General features: G+C 46.5%; 1 protein-coding gene across 3 annotated transcripts in view; it reads right to left on the reverse strand.

Moving 5' to 3' along the window:
- Positions 1–16324, reverse strand: part of Iqsec1 (IQ motif and Sec7 domain 1) — a 329466-nt gene extending 313142 nt beyond the window's left edge. For all 3 annotated transcript variants that reach the window (XM_026788142.1, XM_026788139.1, XM_026788143.1), the window contains exon 1: positions 16034–16324. In XM_026788142.1, coding sequence (XP_026643943.1) covers positions 16034–16293 — 260 coding nt within the window. In that variant the 5' untranslated portion in view covers positions 16294–16324. The remainder of the gene's footprint in view (positions 1–16033) is intronic.
- Positions 16325–16330: the final 6 nt, after the last annotated feature.

Raw genomic sequence — 16330 nt, forward strand, 5'->3', positions numbered from 1 at the left:
GGGGGGGGGGTCTACTGGGGACAACCATGAGACCACTGACAGCAGGACTGTCCTCTAAAGAAATCAGAGCAATAGAAACCAGCTTCCGCCAGCTACAAAGCAGAGCCCAAGAGCTCAACCACAGGTGTACAGTGGGCCCCAAACATGGCAAGAATGCAAACAGCACTAGGTTGCAGTTACACAAACCATATCCAGCCCAGCCAGGAAGGAGGCTTCACCTCTTTGGGTCTCCATTTTCTCATCTATAAAATGGGCCTGTGTGTATAACACTAGTCAATTAACATTGGCAGTATTCAATGTGTGTTTGAATCCATCTTCTAATGACACTTCAAGCCAGGAAAGCAGCTGTCATGAAGAGGATGAAAGCAGCTAAAACTTAGCTGTGATCAAGGTCAGAGACTTATCATCATCACCATCATTATTAGCAGCAACATTTTGCAGTGTTGGGGGTAAAATACAAGATATAAGTTGCAGTCTTTTTCTTCTGTTTTGGTTTTAGAGACAGAATCCGAACTATGTGGCCCCAACCAAACCTGGAACTCACTATGTAGAGCAGTCTGGCCTAGAACTCAGAAATATCTGCCTATCTCTGCCTCCTGAGTGTTGGGGTTAAAGGCATGCACCACCATGCCTTGGTCAAATAATAGAATTGTTTATGAGATTCCCCAAACAGGAGAAATTTTTAGAAATATTGCCTGATAAATGAATTCATGTATTTACAAATAACATGAAGATAAGACTTCACTGACATCATACACATCACTGATGAGCCCAGCAAAAACAAGCTGCAGAGTGAGACTAAGCAATGCATAGAAACCAGCATGGTTTTATCCGGTTCCGCAACTACATATTCACATCAGGGGCATATGTGAACCACTTTGGAAACCTTTGGTCTTTTACACAAAACAATCATAATACATTTGAAATATGTTGTATTAAATATAAGCAGCTGGGGGTAGGCACTCAAAAGTGAACAGGGTATTACTGGTCCCTACTCCCAGAGAGAGAAGAGGCAGTCAAACAGGAGTAAGAGAAGTTGGAATGTTGCCGGAGAGACCCAGGGCAATGAGAGTAAACTGGATATAAAGAGATTTATTCTAATATGTGTCAAAGAGAAAAGAGGCTAAGATAGGGAGCCCGTCCTTCCAAGAAGGTTCAGAAAGCAGGAACAGGGATGTGGGATGAGGTTTCTAGCCAGAGAATGGCATGAGGCACAAAAATGGCACGTGTCTGAGACAAGTGATGCCTGGGCATGTGGGAAAGCATAGAACAAATCAACCAACACTTGGCCACCCTGCCTTGGGCATGTTTGTGAGCAAGAGAAAGCATGCCAGCAAATATATGTATCTGTAGCTGACTTGTTCCCTTTTCAGTTGCTATCAGCAAGCCTGAAACTGAATTGCTAATAAAGAATAGAGGGTTTTTTTTCTCCTTTTCTCAATAAAAAAAAAAACCCTGTCTCGAAAAACCAAAAAAAAAAAAATTAAAATTAACACAATAGCAAAAATAAAAAAATAAAAAAGAATAGAGGTTTACTGGGATCATGTTCTGGAAACTGGCATGACCAGAACATAATAATGAGAAACTTGTGAGGGCCAGTGCGGTACTGACACAGCAGAACATACTACTTGTGAAACAGAGCAGCACTCTAACTTGGGTCTCCTCCATTTCTCACAAAGCCTCTAAAGCTGTCATGGGTCCCACTCTCAAGACCTCATCTAATCCTAATTACCTCCCAAAGGCTACTACTCCAAATACTATTAACACATAAGACCTTAGCAATGAGGTTTGCAACACAAGAACTTTCAGAAGACAAAGTAAAAGGACAGCAATATCCAGTAGACATAAAGAAACAAATAGAGGGAAATAGGGAGCAAGAAGGGGAGAAATAGGAGGACACAACCTGGTGCCTATTTACATTAGAGAGGGCCCCAATACAGCACACCCCACAGCATGTCCCTAAAATCTCAAGACCCCACTATCACATGTGAACACTCTCTCCAACATGGGGCCCCCCCCCATGTTGGCCAGAGGTCTTAAAGATGTTCCCTGAGTCACTGGCAAAATGACAGCCCAGCAGGATGACACTGCTCATGATGAGTTAACAGGAGGGAAGAGGCAGGAATGAGAACTGGGACCCTCATGGCTGACGTTATCAACATTGTATCCATGAATATGATTTTCCCCAGACTTCCTCCTGGGTGTTTTGGCTGCTTCACCATATGGCAGGAGTTAAAAATACAGCTCTGAGTGTGGGAAATGAAGATGAGATGGGTAAGCACTCTCAGTGTGACTGGGTAGAGAGAGGATCCTGCCTGCCCTAGCCAGTCCTCAGCCAGAACACAGGCCAGATCCCAGACAGGGGAAGCACCCTCAGCCCTATAGGGACTGGCCTCTTCAGACATACCACCAACCTCTCTGAGTGGCTGTCGTATCCACATCTGGAATGCCCCCCCTCAAAGGCCGTGTGTTAAGAGCTTGGCTCCTAAGCCCATGAGGAAGATTTTCAGAGGTGAGGCCTCATGGGAGATCTCTAGGCCATTGAGGGGACACTGAAGAACTCTAGTCTCTATCCCTCTACTTACCTTGCCAGCTGTCATGGCACATGGCACAGCTTCCATTCTCATGTGCTGTAGCCATGGTGTTCTATCTCACCACAACCCCAAAAGCAATGGGGCCAAGCAACTATGGGCTGAAACCTCAGAAAAACTGTGAGCCACAATAAACCTTTCTCTATTTAAGCTGATTATCTCAGGTAATTTGTTAGAGTAACAGAAAGCTAACACAGTGGCCCTACGTGGGAAGCCCATACCGAAAATGCCTCCATAAGGTGATGTAGGCAAGGTGAGGCATTTTTTTAATTAGTGTTTGGTGGGGGGAAGTCCCAGGCCGCTGTGAGTAATGCCAACACTGAACTGGTCCTGGATTATATAAGAAAGCAAGTTGAACAAGTCCTAAGGAGAAAGCCAGTAAGCAGCACCCCTCCATGACCTCTGCATCAACTCCTTCATCAAAGCCTGCCCTGTTTGAGTACCTGTTCTTACCTTTTTCAGTGAAGAACAGTAATGGGGAAGTGTAAGCCAAATAAACCCTTTGCTCCCCAAGTTACTTTTGATCATGGTGTTCCAGCACAGCAACAGTAACCCCAACTAGAACAGGGCCAAGTCCCATGTTCAAGAATTTCTGCTGGCCTTTCCACCTGGTTGAATGACAAGATTGGCAGAGGTGACCTTCACTTTCAAGAGTATGTCAAAAGGAGTCTCACATCTCCCTCCCAGGCCTTTCAGGACATTCTTTTTCTGGACTGACTCTCCAGAGTCTACCATGCTGGAGAGGCTCATATGGACACTCCAGTCTGTGGTTCCAGTTATGCTCAGCTGTCTAAACCCTTCCACGGATGTCAGCCATGTGAGTAAAGGCATTTGGTTATCCTACAAATAAGTCCATCTCCAGTTAAATACTACAAAGCAACTAACTTCCCTTGATGGTATAGGGAAGAGAATAGCCTACCCAGGCCTTGCCCAAACTTGAACTCAAAAATCTTGAAATAAAATAAAATTATGTGTGGGTTTAAGACTAAATTTTCATTTCTTACAGAGTAACAAATAGAACACTTAAAGTAAGTGGATGGCTGACTGGTTGACTCATTGGGTTATTGATTCTTTCATTCGCTAACTATTCATTAAAATCTAATGAGGGTCTAGAGAAATGGATCAGTCAGTAAAGTGCCTGTCATGCAAGCATGAGGATCTGAGTTCAAATTCATAGCACCCATGTTTAAAAGAGATAAAAAAATGGTTAGAAGCAGTACCTGTGCCTGTAATCCCAGACTGGGGAGGTGGAAACAGCCGAAATGGTGAGCTCCTGGGTCAATGAGAGACCCAGTCCATTCTGCCCTCCAAAATAAGGTGGAGGAGGGATTGGGGAAGACATGTAATATTGACCTATGGCCTGCACACACATATACATGCACACAAACACATACGCCTATACACACATACACAAATACAGAGAGAGAGACAGAGACAGACAGAGACAGAGAGACACAGAGAGAGAGAGAGAGAGAGAGAGAGAGAGAGAGAGAGAGAACTAGTGAGGACAGGGCCCTATTATAAAGATGGCCCCATTATATGATAGCAAAGACAGCTTGTTCTCCTTGTTCCCACCAAGATTCTGGGCTGGTTCCCTTGTGCCTACAGAGTTTGTCATAGATCTGCATCCATGTTTGTCAGCTTCTCCCCCAGGCTATGAGCCTCCCTGCCAACATCCTTGACTAGTTCCTGCCCCTGCCCTCATTCTCTCTAGGTAAGGATGAAGCATGAGTTGTGTATCTGGTTCTATTCACTGTTGAAAGTCAGGTGTCGATGTTCTTGCCTATTACTCTTTTGTTTCTTTTGTTTTTCAAGACAGGGTTTCTCTGTGTACCCTGGCTATCCTAGAACTCATTCTGTAAACCAGGCTGGCCTCAAACTCACAAAGATCCACCTGCCTCTGCCTCCCTGAATGCTGGGATTAAAGGTGTGCGCCTATTATTCTTGAATTGTTTTTCCTTTATTTTCATCAGTTTTGTTTCATGAATCTTGAGGTTCTGTCACTTAGTGCATATCTGTTTGTTATGGTTATGTCTTCTTGAGGGACTGCCCACTTTAGACTTTCCTTATTCACAGTAGCAATCTTTTTCTTAAAATTTATTATGTTTTTTGCTATTGATGTTTTTTTAGTTTTTTGGTAGGGTCTCGCTATGTAGCCCTGGCTGGACTGGAGCTCATTTTGTTGGCTATGTTAGCCTCAAACTTACAGAAATCTGCTTGCCTCTGTGTCTTGAATGCTTAGATTAAAGATGTTCACCACCATACCTGACTGGTGCTGCCATTGTGGTTTTCTTTCAGTTACTATTGCCTGCTACAGGTTTTATTAAGTCATTTACAAATGAAGGTAAATAACAACCAGGCATGCTGGTTCATGCCTTTAATCCCAGTACTTCTGAGGCAGAGACAGATGGATCTCTGAATCTGAACTCAAGGGCAACCTGGCCTCCTGGTCTACAGTAATAGTTCTAGAATAGCCAGGGCCATGCACACACCCTGTCTCAAAAAGCAAAACAATCCAAAAAAACATCACAAGTAAAGATAAGCAAGAAAGATATTAAAATAAACCATTAGAAATATACCAAATTAACACAAAAGGAAGTAATGAATAGAGATAAGAACAAAGAGTAACAGTATTGCATCTACAAATCCTACTTTATAAATGATATATTAAGTCTAAGTGGATTAAATGTTACAATCAAGAGGCAAAGATTGGCAAAATGCATAAATCTAGTTACATGCCATCCACAAGATTCTTTAGGTCAAAGACACAAAAAGGCTGAACATAAAAGAATGGAAAGAGGTATACTAGACAATAGTAAGAAAAATAGAATTAGAATGGCCCACCAGCCAGTATTGTAGTGAATACCTTTAATGCCAGCATTAAACATAGGTGTAAAATCAACAAGAAAACAGAAAGTATAAATGACACCACAAATCAACTAGACCTAATAGACACAAAATCCTCCATCTGACAAGCAGAATACATAACATTCTCTAATGTAAATGAAGAATTTTCCTACATAGACCATATTTTGGATCTCTAAAATGAGCCCCACTAATTAAAAAGAACTGAAATTACATGAAGTGTGTGGCTAAAACATAATGGGCTAAAATCCAAAGAGGTCCCTATAAAAGATGATACCTCTCAATTGATGTGCAGGGAGCCGGACAAGATAGCCATTACAAGATGGCGCCGACATCCTGTCTTGTTGGAAATAAACAACTCCATATTTGGCTAAGCCTTTGAGAGCTGCGTGTCCCCCGCTTCCCGCATGCGCGGTGGATAAGGGTCCTTCAGCCTATCCCGACAGCAGTCTGGTGTCAGCTGTTGGTGGCAGCCAATCACAGGGCGACCCGTGTGCCAATTCCCAATATAAGCAGCTGCCTTATGGCTCTAGGGCCCCTTCGCTTCATGTTCTCTCTCAACCAAGGGCACTCCATTAAAGCGTGATCTGAGAAGAATCCTCGTGTGGCGGTCGTTCTTCCTCGCTGGTCGAGAAGCCCGCCTCATTGATGTGCTTGGCTGATTCTCCTTCAAACCACCACCTCCTCCACCACCTTTGCCTCCCTGTGCTGTTCCCTCATTTGTACCACAACCAAGGTTCCTACCTAACAGAGCTGAAGTAAGTATTTACAATATGAACAGCCAATCATAATAGTGAATAGTGATTAATCATTATGACTAAGGGTGGGAACGATACATTCCATTCTTTTAAAAAGGTTTATTTTATGAGTAGATGTGTTTATCTGTAAGTGCACATGCATGTTGGTGTAAGTGTCCCTCACTGAATCCCCTGTAGCTATAGTTAAACACAGTTATGACCCTCCCTAGGTGAGTGCTGGGAATTGAACTCTGGTTCTCTGCAAGAGCAATAAATGCTCTTAGCTGATAAATCATCTTTCCAGCCCCCATTTTTGAGTAAGGAAATGTGGTGTGGGCTCTAAGAATTCCTTTGCTCTTGTTATCTTAGCTGGAACTCCCTTCACCCCTGCTGGATCATCTAAACACTGTTGGTAAAGGCCAACTACAGTGGCATCTGCGGAGTCCTTAGCCCAGTGATTGGCTCACTGTAGGTGCCAGGGAGGCCAAGGAAGCTAGCCTATGGTTGAAAATCAACCATATTTAAAGACTTCTACACATAGAGAAAGATAGCCTTTGAGGCCCCTCAAAGTAAGAAATGGGTGAAAAGAAACTCAGAAAGGTTAACCAGAGACATAAGCATATGGTAGAGTGTGAAAGGAGGAGGCAGAGCATTCAAGATAGCTCTGCTTTGGGGAAGGGGTTAGGGAATCCATTTGGTCTTAATGACATTAAGTCTCTGATACTTTAAAACATGGCAAGAATCTGGAACTAAAGGCTAACCAGAGGAAGACAGTATGTCTTACAAAGAATTGGACTCAAACTCTGTTGAACTAAATATGCAGAATGGTAAGTAGTAGATAGATAAGATGCATGTCAAAGCTCTAATCATCTATTTCTAACCTTGTGACTTACATTGCACACAAGCTTCTCAGCCCAGGAAGAACAAAAGTGACACAACTTAGCATGGCCTCCTGTACATTCATGTGCACTAACGATTTGCCACTAGGAGCTAAGTGATGCTCTGTAGTCCTGTTTTACAATAAATAAATTGGAAGCAGTGTAAGGCAAAAGCACTGATCTGAGGAAAAAGCCTGTTCACGATAGGGGAAGTACTTGGTGACAGAGTCTATGTCTTGGACATAGTGCTATCCATTCCTTGCATATGAACTCATCAGAGAGCCACCTCAAAGCCCCCGCCAGGTTAAGGAGAGCAAGCAACCCTTCTTGAACTACACCTCTCAAGAGGTGGGTAAATGGCGCTCCTCTGGGTGCTGAGAACTGGAAGTAGCTCCAGGGATGTCACCAGCCCACTCACTCACTATTCCAAAAGCCACTGCAGGCAACAAGGCCCCAAATGGCAACCTCCCATCTGGAGACTCTTTCTCCTGGCTGAGTTGTTCTTTCTCCTTTCCATCTGGGAAGACGACTGTCGTGGGTGGAGAGACTGCAGGGAATCACATGCCTTTATCCAAAACATATGTACACCTCCCACCCCTCCTAGAACCACCTGGGCCATTCCTATGTCCTGCTACACCTACTGTAGCCTGTCTCACTGTCCCTGTCTGCCCAGGAGCCCAAGGTCCTCTCAACGTATAAGTTCATTTAAGGACTCTTGTCTTCCTCAGATTAAAGCCAAAGTCTCTAACGAGTCTGCACGGCCCTGCGTACTTTGCCCCACCATCCCGTTCCCCCACCCCACCTGTTCACCCTCCCATCACAAGCTATCCCCCTCATACACTGGTCCCTTCCCTGTGCCTCAACCAAACCAGGAATATTTCCTGCTGGAGGTAACTCTGAAAGGGGGATCCAATTATCACTGTCCCAGAGTAGAGATAAGGAAACTAAGGCTCAGAGAGAATCATTCCACAGGCCCAGGAGCAGAAAATAGTAGAGCTCAAAGCTTGGCCCTCTCTGGAATTTGTCCTTGGGTTTTCCACACTTGTTATCCCATCAGTTCCCATTCCGTTATAGGCTGTTCATGGACCCCTGCAGCCCATGCATAAGTCTCATCCCCATCAAGGTCCCTGAGGCTGCCCCCCAGTGCCACCAACATAGGTTTGTCATTTGGGCAATGAAGCTGGTAGAAACAGCAGAATCTCACATAGCACTTTGGTCATTTGCAGAATATGCCACAAGCCAGCTGCAGAACACGGAGAGGACCCCAAAAGGTTAGGAAACACGCATATGTGGGAAAGAAATTCAAATTGGCTCAAAGAGTGTCCAGTATTGGTTGAGAAACTGGAGAACCCTTTCCATGTCTGTTCACACATGCTGGCCGGCTGGGCACTGCCACTGAGGTTGTTTTGCCATGATGGGATAGGAGCTCTTGGAAGCAAAATGTTTTTTCTGCAAGGTGACCCAAGTAGCACCAAGACACTAAATCTGATGCTCAAATTTAAAGTGACTGCTGTCTCTGGGTAAATGACAAAGCTGGAGTTATTGCTAGCTCCTTAAGTCAAAGGTCTGGGTGACTGAACTGTACCACACCTAGAAGGGCCTCAGATGTTTCACACTGTAATGAACACACCTATGGGCAGCTCCAGAGCTCCATAGTGCAGTGAGGCATACTGACCAGGTGGGCAGGCAGACCTGGGTACATACCCTGCGTCTGTCAGGACGGTGGGGAAACTGCTAAAAAGTCTGAGATTTCCTATCTATGAAATGGAACGATAAAGCCCATGCCTGTCAAGAGGTTCCAGTGTGGATGCAGACAAAGAAAAGAATCTGGAGCTACGGACAGAGCTCAGTTTGGAGAGTCACCACCTAGCTTGTACAGAGGCATGACTTTGACCCACAGCACCGTACACCTGTAGTCTCAGCACTCAGGATGTGAAGGTAAGACAATCAGAAGTTCACGGTCATCCTTGGCTACATCGCAAATTAAAAATCAGCCTAGCATACATAAGACCCTGCTGCAAGAAAGAAAGGGAGGGAGGAAGGAAGGAAGGAAGGAAGGAACAAATAAGAAAATGAAAAGAAAAAGAAAAAGGTATACAGTACTCAGTATACAGAACCTAAAGAGCTTAATTAACTTAATAACATTAACATTAACTGCTGTAATTTGATGCATTCTAAGGTCAGAAAGCAAGACTTTCTCTCTTTTCTTTTATTTTCCTTTTGAAGAGTTGTTTTAAAAAAAATATGCCAGGTGGGGTGATGTATATCTTTAGTCCCAGCACTCGGGAGGAAGAGACAGGCAGATCTCTGTGAGTTCAAGGCCAGGCTGTTCTACAAAGTGAGTACCAGGATAGCCAGGACTGTTATACAGAGAAACCCTGTTTCAAAGCCCCCCCCCAAAAAGAATAGTTTCTTTTATTTTGTATGCATGAGTGTTTTGCCTGCATGTATGCATGTACATACATGCATGACTGATGCCCTCAGAGGTTAGAGAAGGGTGAAACTGGAGTTGCAGATGTTTGTGAACCACCATGTAGGTGTTGGGGACTGAACCCAAGTCCTCTGCAAGAGTAACAAGTGTTCTTAACTGCTAAACTATCTCTACAATCCCTCTTTCCTATTTCTCTGTAGCTTTGGCCTCCCCCTGGTAGGAAAGACAAATGTTTCTAAATCAGGATATAGAAAAGGTACAACTTGGAAAGGGTTAACCTAGTTTTGTTCCCTAACCCCTACCAGTCTGACATCTCGGTCCTGAACAAGATAACTTTGTCAGACTCATCTGTGGCTCAGGATAACTTTGTCAGACATCTGTGCCTGTCTGGCCTCTTCTGCCCAGCTGTCCCCATTCATAGACATTCCAGTCACTCAGGGCACTTGTGATACAAGTGTGGTTCTGTCTCACCTACTTGACGGTCTCTGCCTCCTTTCTTGCTCCTAAAGCCCTAGCTCAAGTAACACCTCCTGCATGAAGCCTATTGGTGCCCAAAGACAACATTTACTTCACATACTCTAGGCCTGCACACTGGTTGGCCCCATTTCCTACTCCAAGCTCTATCCCTGGTCATGTTTCCAAATGAAGGAAGTGAGGAAGCTGCCCTAACAGAGGACAAGAATCCTGCCTACCTGTGTGGCCCAGGAACAGGGTGAATAGAGGAAGTGGCAATCACATGTCTGTTTCACTGATCCCCATCCCTGGGACACAGTAGGCACTCCATAAATGTTCCCTCCCCATCCATGTTCTTCTAAGCACCCTCAAGAGTACAGAGGTATGCAATAAAGCAAATATTGAAAAACTTTAATTGCAGAACCTGGAGGAAAGGAACAAGAAGTGGTGTTCTGCTCTGCATGATTCTTCCTACTTTTCTGTATGTTTGAAAATGCTGGGTCTAAACAATCCTTAAAAGCAATTTCAATGCCCTAGCTAACCCTGTTCCAAAGCTACCATCTACTGAGCCCTTGGTGACAAACACCACAGGCAGTGCATAAGTCTGATCTCCTTCTACAGAAATGGTTAACTCTCATTTGTACTGGCACTGACTTAGAGAGGCTGGGACTTACCAAGTTTGAGCCACTAGAAGATAGATACAGGAGGAGCACATCTTCTAACCCACTGCTAGAGGCTAGCTAACTGTCCAGGGACTAGTAATGAGAAACCCTTAAAGATTCCCCAGAGAAAGCCTAGGACAGTTAGGGTCACAGGGGGTATTGCAACAACAAAGCTGCCATGCTTTATTGATAAAAACAGAGGTCTTTTCCATATGTAATACTGGCCAGTGCACTCTACATAATTCTAAATTATCAGATCCACAGAGAAGACCTGCTACCCAGGAATTCTATCTGTGTCACTCAGTCCCACTTAGCCTGCAGTTGGGGAGGAGATCTGGGCTGCAGCCTGACCTGTGTCTATACTGGCTCAGGGCCAGTAAGCAGGAAACTCACTGAACTCAGATGATCTCAAGACCACATCAGTAGATCTTACCCCATTTCAGATAGGACAGTTTCACCTTTTTGGATTCCAGTGCTTTCCAAACTCTCAGTTTGTCTATGTTTGTTTCTCTGGTGGCTCAGTGGTAATTATTCCAGTTGACACTCTGACAAGCACAAAACAGTGTACTTCCCAAGTTAAGTCGAGTGTTACTCTTCCATTTAAAAAATAAAATAGCACAATCAGCTGTCAAAACAACATCACAGACAAAACAACTGACAAATAGCCATCCTGATAACAAAACATATGGATGTCCCCAAATGCCTGACTTCTGTGGCCAAGTGCTCACACTTTCCTCCCCATGGCAAAGCCCAGGGGTTTGAGGTCTCTGCAGGTACAGTGGCCTGTATCCAGTATGAACACTCACGTCGAAAACACCAACATCTCCTGATTGAGTTTCACACCCTGCACGGTTCACTGTTTTCATCAGCTCCAGCAAGATAAAGAAGCATTCCCTGATTTATTTTCTAGGTTGTTAAATAATAATTTGCTTAGCTTGTTAGACGACTGGGAGAGAGCTTCAGAGAAACACTCCCTTGTCTTTCTGCGGACTCTACCATCTGCAGGAAAAATAAGAATGGCTCACCCTGCTCCCTTACAGTTTAATACATTTTGTCCAACTAGGACAAGTGTCCTAAAGTGTGGTGCAGCTTGTTCCTGACAGGGACATCTTCCCAGCACTGGATACAGGCTTTATCTCAGCTGGGAGAACAAGAATATTATTTAATAGAAACATAAGCACAGTGTCTCCTGCCACCAGTTTCTTAGGCACAGTCACAGAAGAGGAGAAAAAGGCTCTCCCAGCCTCTCCCAGGCTCCTAGTCTTTGCTCAAAGGGAAAAAGGAATCTGCACATAAGAGCACTCTGCTCCAGGGCCCCTAGACCCCAGCTTTGGTACTATTTCACTTTGAGGAATAACATAACTCAAAGTCTCCTTGCCAGGGCCATCCTAAGTAGGGCTGTGTCATCTGCCTGCTGCCAATTAGGACAATCCAGCTTTCCCTTGCCGCCCCCTCTTCCATGGCCACCCTTGAGCATGCCCCTGAAATTAAGCACCATCATCATGGTTAATGTCACCACAAGCCCAGGAAGAGCACATTGTTTGGTAAGTCAACAGACACTGAATGCCTCTGAAAACCTCCCCCAGAGTGAGTCACCAATTCAGAGCTTCAGAAACCGTTCTCTCGGAGTGATGTGTGATGTGACAGCCCTTGAGGGCCGGAGATGAGAAGGTGGAAGAGGCAGCTCCACTGGGTCTCTCCCCAGCCACTTAAGGCTGATGTTGCCTTCTGCCAAGAAAATTCAGAGGATCAAAAGCTAAAACGGGGTCACCTTCTTCCATCCTTGCCCCTTTATACAACCACCACCAAAAACTCTGCCTTGGTGACTGAGATTCCAAAGGGCAGAAGGAATCTACCCATGCTGGGCTCCCTCAAGCAACAGCCAGGAGCCAAAAAGAATCCTGAAAGCTGGTCTTATCATTCCAGTCTGAAAGGCAGGCAGTAGGTGAGTAAGATCAGGACTCAGACAGTGTGAGATCCAACACTGGCTTACAACAAGATGGTAGAGCTTAGATGAGGCATGTGATCACTCAGAGCCTAGGTCTCACAACAGTACCATGGGGCATGATGACGCATGAGGTGTGAGCACGCGGCAAAGCCTTAGGGAATATCACCATGCGCATCTAAACTTGGTTCAGTACATTCATCAGTACCTGCTCCATGATGGTTCCAATCATCCTTTTCCTCCCAGTCCCTCACCCATTCGAACGATATAGTCTGAATACCCACTAGGTACCCGAACTCTAGTGAGGGGATTGTGGCTCTAGACATGAATCATTAGAATATAGCTGACTGAACATTGCATATGAGTGCTGATGCCGGGGGAAAATCAACATCAATAACAACAGAAACAACTCGTAGGCTAGCAAAGGCACCATGAATGAATGACTGGATTTCTTCCCTGTTTTAATCTTCTCCTCTACTGCTGGGAATCAGTGATGGTCTAGTGGTCAAGAAACATAAGAAAGCTCTCTGAGAAAGAACTTAAGGGTTTCTGGGATTGAAAGCTTCTAGAATGTCTAGGCATCTTGGATCTGGTGAGGTGATTATCAAGCTCACTCTTATCTCAAGGTAAGCAATGGACCACTGAAGCTACCTATGTAGTGAGCAGGGAGCTTCTAACGAATGCTCTAGTGGCTAGCAACTACTTAAAAAGAGTCAGTCAGTTCTTGCTCAGCCAGTATGCTTAGCAGACCCTCTTTTTGTTTTTTTGTTTTTTCGAGACAGGGTTTCTCTATAGCTTTGGAGCCCTTGTAGACCAGGCTGGCCTCGAACTCACAGAGATCCGCCTACCTCTGCCTCCTGAGTGCTGGGATTAAAGGCGTGCGCCACCACCGCCTGGCTCAGACCCTGTCTTATGAGGGTCACTCTATGCAGACAGGGAAGTCTGGGAATGGCATCACCAATGCCCAAAGATAGGGAGTAATAGAGCCCAGTTCCCCAATTCCATTTCTCCAAAACTGTCATCTTGTACTGCTCTGTCACCTCTGGGAACTCAAGCTCAATAACGATTGTCAGCTTCAGCAATCCTTCCCCACAGTTCCACATTCCCCATTTGATCTCCTGTATCTAGCCTTTAAGTTTCTTCCTCCTCCCTGGGCTCAGCTGATCCAAAGAAATGAGAAACTTGCAGACATGGGAAGAATGTAGCCTGCATGAAGTACCTACAGGGCGCCCATTTCCTCTCCCTGTTACCTTAGGGAAAAACAATGGAAGGCAGTTAGGCTGATTCCTGCTTTGTGTGCATTTAAGAAAAGCTGAGGTAGAGAACGGTGGTGTGACCTGTCCCACAGTCACCAGCTGGGATGTGCAGAGCTGAGCCTTAGTCCCAAGTTCATCTACCCACATTATTTTCTTTATACAGCATTATTTCTCTCCTTTCCTGTGGTTCTTCCCATATCTCTCAATACTATCTCTCATGGTTCTGCATACAACAGGTACTTAATAAAAGCTCTCGGGGGGCATTAGTCATCCCACACTCCTTCACATCCATCATCTTATTCATAGAAACCCTGATACGGGTCCTAAGCACACAACAGTTGAACTAGAGGATATGGGGTATCCTGCCAGAAGAGGAAAGAATTGGCATTTCTTTCCCCAAAAGGCTAAGAAAGGAGTTTCAAGCAAAAAAACAGGGCTAGAATGCTGTCTTGAAGGGAACCTAGTGTTCCTTTTCCTATCCCATTCCTCAGACATTCACTCATTATCATGGGGTCTACATGCCAGCAACATACAATGTCCCAGAGCTTGTGAGAGAAGTAGGTCCCAGAGCTTGTGAGAGAAGTAGATTCTCCAGCCTGCCCAAGACTTGCTGGGTCGGAGAACCTACAATCACCAAAGAAGTCCAGGCTCCTAGTGTGCATATTCAAGTTTGCAAGCTGCCTTGGACCTAGAACAGAGAGCAAGAACTGTGCTGTCTCTTGCTTTCCTTAAAAGTGACACTACACTTTATTGAGGTGACACAGGTTTTGTCCAAGTCTCTAGTAGGGGAAACGCCAGATAGTCTCAAGCTGGAAGCTTCTGAAATAAAATTTCAGCATTTGCATCCCTTGACCTCCTCAGCCAAGACCACCATCTGGATTGGAAATGTAAATTTCCCAAGGCAAGGAAAGAAACCTCTGCCCCTCTGAGTTCTCCTGTCTACATACTCCACATGGTCAGTAGAGGTGACTTTGAAGGAAAATAAGAACAATATCTTCCGGGATAGTGTTGTGAGGCATCAGTCGGTCAACGTGTGTTGTTCCCTATCAAAACAGGAATGTGTGTCCCTGCCCTGGTGCCACCTCCCTATGCTGTGAGGGACTTCATTTCGGCAGCCCAGACTTAGCTCTACATCCTTGCATCTAACATGGGCTGACCCACAGCTTCAGTGAAAGGGACTACTGGAAAGCCTCAGAGCTAAAAGCTCCCTCCCTCTCTGTGCTCTGGAGTGGCAAGAAGGCTCTGTGTCAGTGACACGGATCAGGAGCTAGTCACAAATCCCCTACCTCCCAGATGAACTGAAAGAAGAGGTGGGTATAACATCTCAATCTGCCCCCTAAGGAGCCACAGAATCCAGCCACACTCTGCCTCTTCGGACCCCACTCACCCCACATACAACTCTCTTCTTTCAAAGAGTGGACCAACCCTTCCATAAATGCCTAAACTAGTGCTCCAAGCAGACTGTAGCAGGCCTTCTGTCCCATGCCCATAGCAGGACGCAGTCCGACCTGGGGTAGAGGAAATGCCGTTCCAGTGCCTGGATTCTCACTCCAGCGAATTAGAGTCCCTATCTGGGGCCGGCAGAACTCCCTGCTCCAGCACTGCATGCCCTAAGCCTCTCGGGTCGCTGGTTCTAGAACTACTGACCACATAGCACTTTTTCTAGTCGACCCCTGACAGTTCCAAAGGCTGCAGCAGAAGGGGTGGGCAGACAGCTTACCGCAACCGCGGCAAGCCCACCCCAACGTCACCTAAGCCCCTAGCCTGGAGCCCGAGCCGCGCCCAGATGGGCACCGAAGATTGCCAGCAAGGCTTCGGCACCAGCACCCAGAGGCAGCAAAGCTGCTGCATGCTGGAACTCCTGGGATGTCAGGGGCCGGGGTGGCGGGGTTGTGCCTCCTCGGCGGCTCCTTAATCCTCGGTCCGAAATAGCCAGGGTAATCTCGGGTCGAGACGGGGGAATTAGTGTCTTGGGGGAGGAGGACGAGCCCCAAAGCTGGACGGCGCAGGGTCCGTGTGAAGAGCACTAAACAAGAGTGGCCCAGGCGGCCCCGAGCGGGCAGGCGCTGCACGCGACAGCCGCACGGCGAGGCCAGGCCGGATGGCAGCTCCGGGAGGTCCCGGGTGCGCCGGACTCCGGCCGAGGGACTCACTCCACGGCCCCCTGAGAAGTTCGCGCGCCCCCGGAACGCCTGCTCCGCCGCTGGGCACTTACTTGTCGCGGCGACAGCCGAGCTCGGGGATGGCGCCGAGCGGCGAAGGGCCCGGGTCCGGGCGCCGAGCGCACGCGGCCAGGTGTCGCCGGTGCCGCTCCAGCAGGCCGGCGTTCTCACGGCTCAGCCGCGCCACTTGGCGCTCCAGCTCCTCGATGCGCCGCCGCCGTTGCGCCAGCAGCTCCTGCTGCGCCGCGACGATCCGGGTCAGCTCCTGCAGGTACTCGGCCGCCGTGCCCGGGGGCTCGGCGGCGCTCGCCATGGTCCCCGCGGCGGATGGCCGCGCCTCAGGCGAGCGG

Source organism: Microtus ochrogaster, unplaced genomic scaffold (assembly GCF_000317375.1).
Source record: "Microtus ochrogaster isolate Prairie Vole_2 unplaced genomic scaffold, MicOch1.0 UNK1, whole genome shotgun sequence".
Taxonomy (NCBI): Eukaryota; Metazoa; Chordata; class Mammalia; order Rodentia; family Cricetidae; genus Microtus; species Microtus ochrogaster.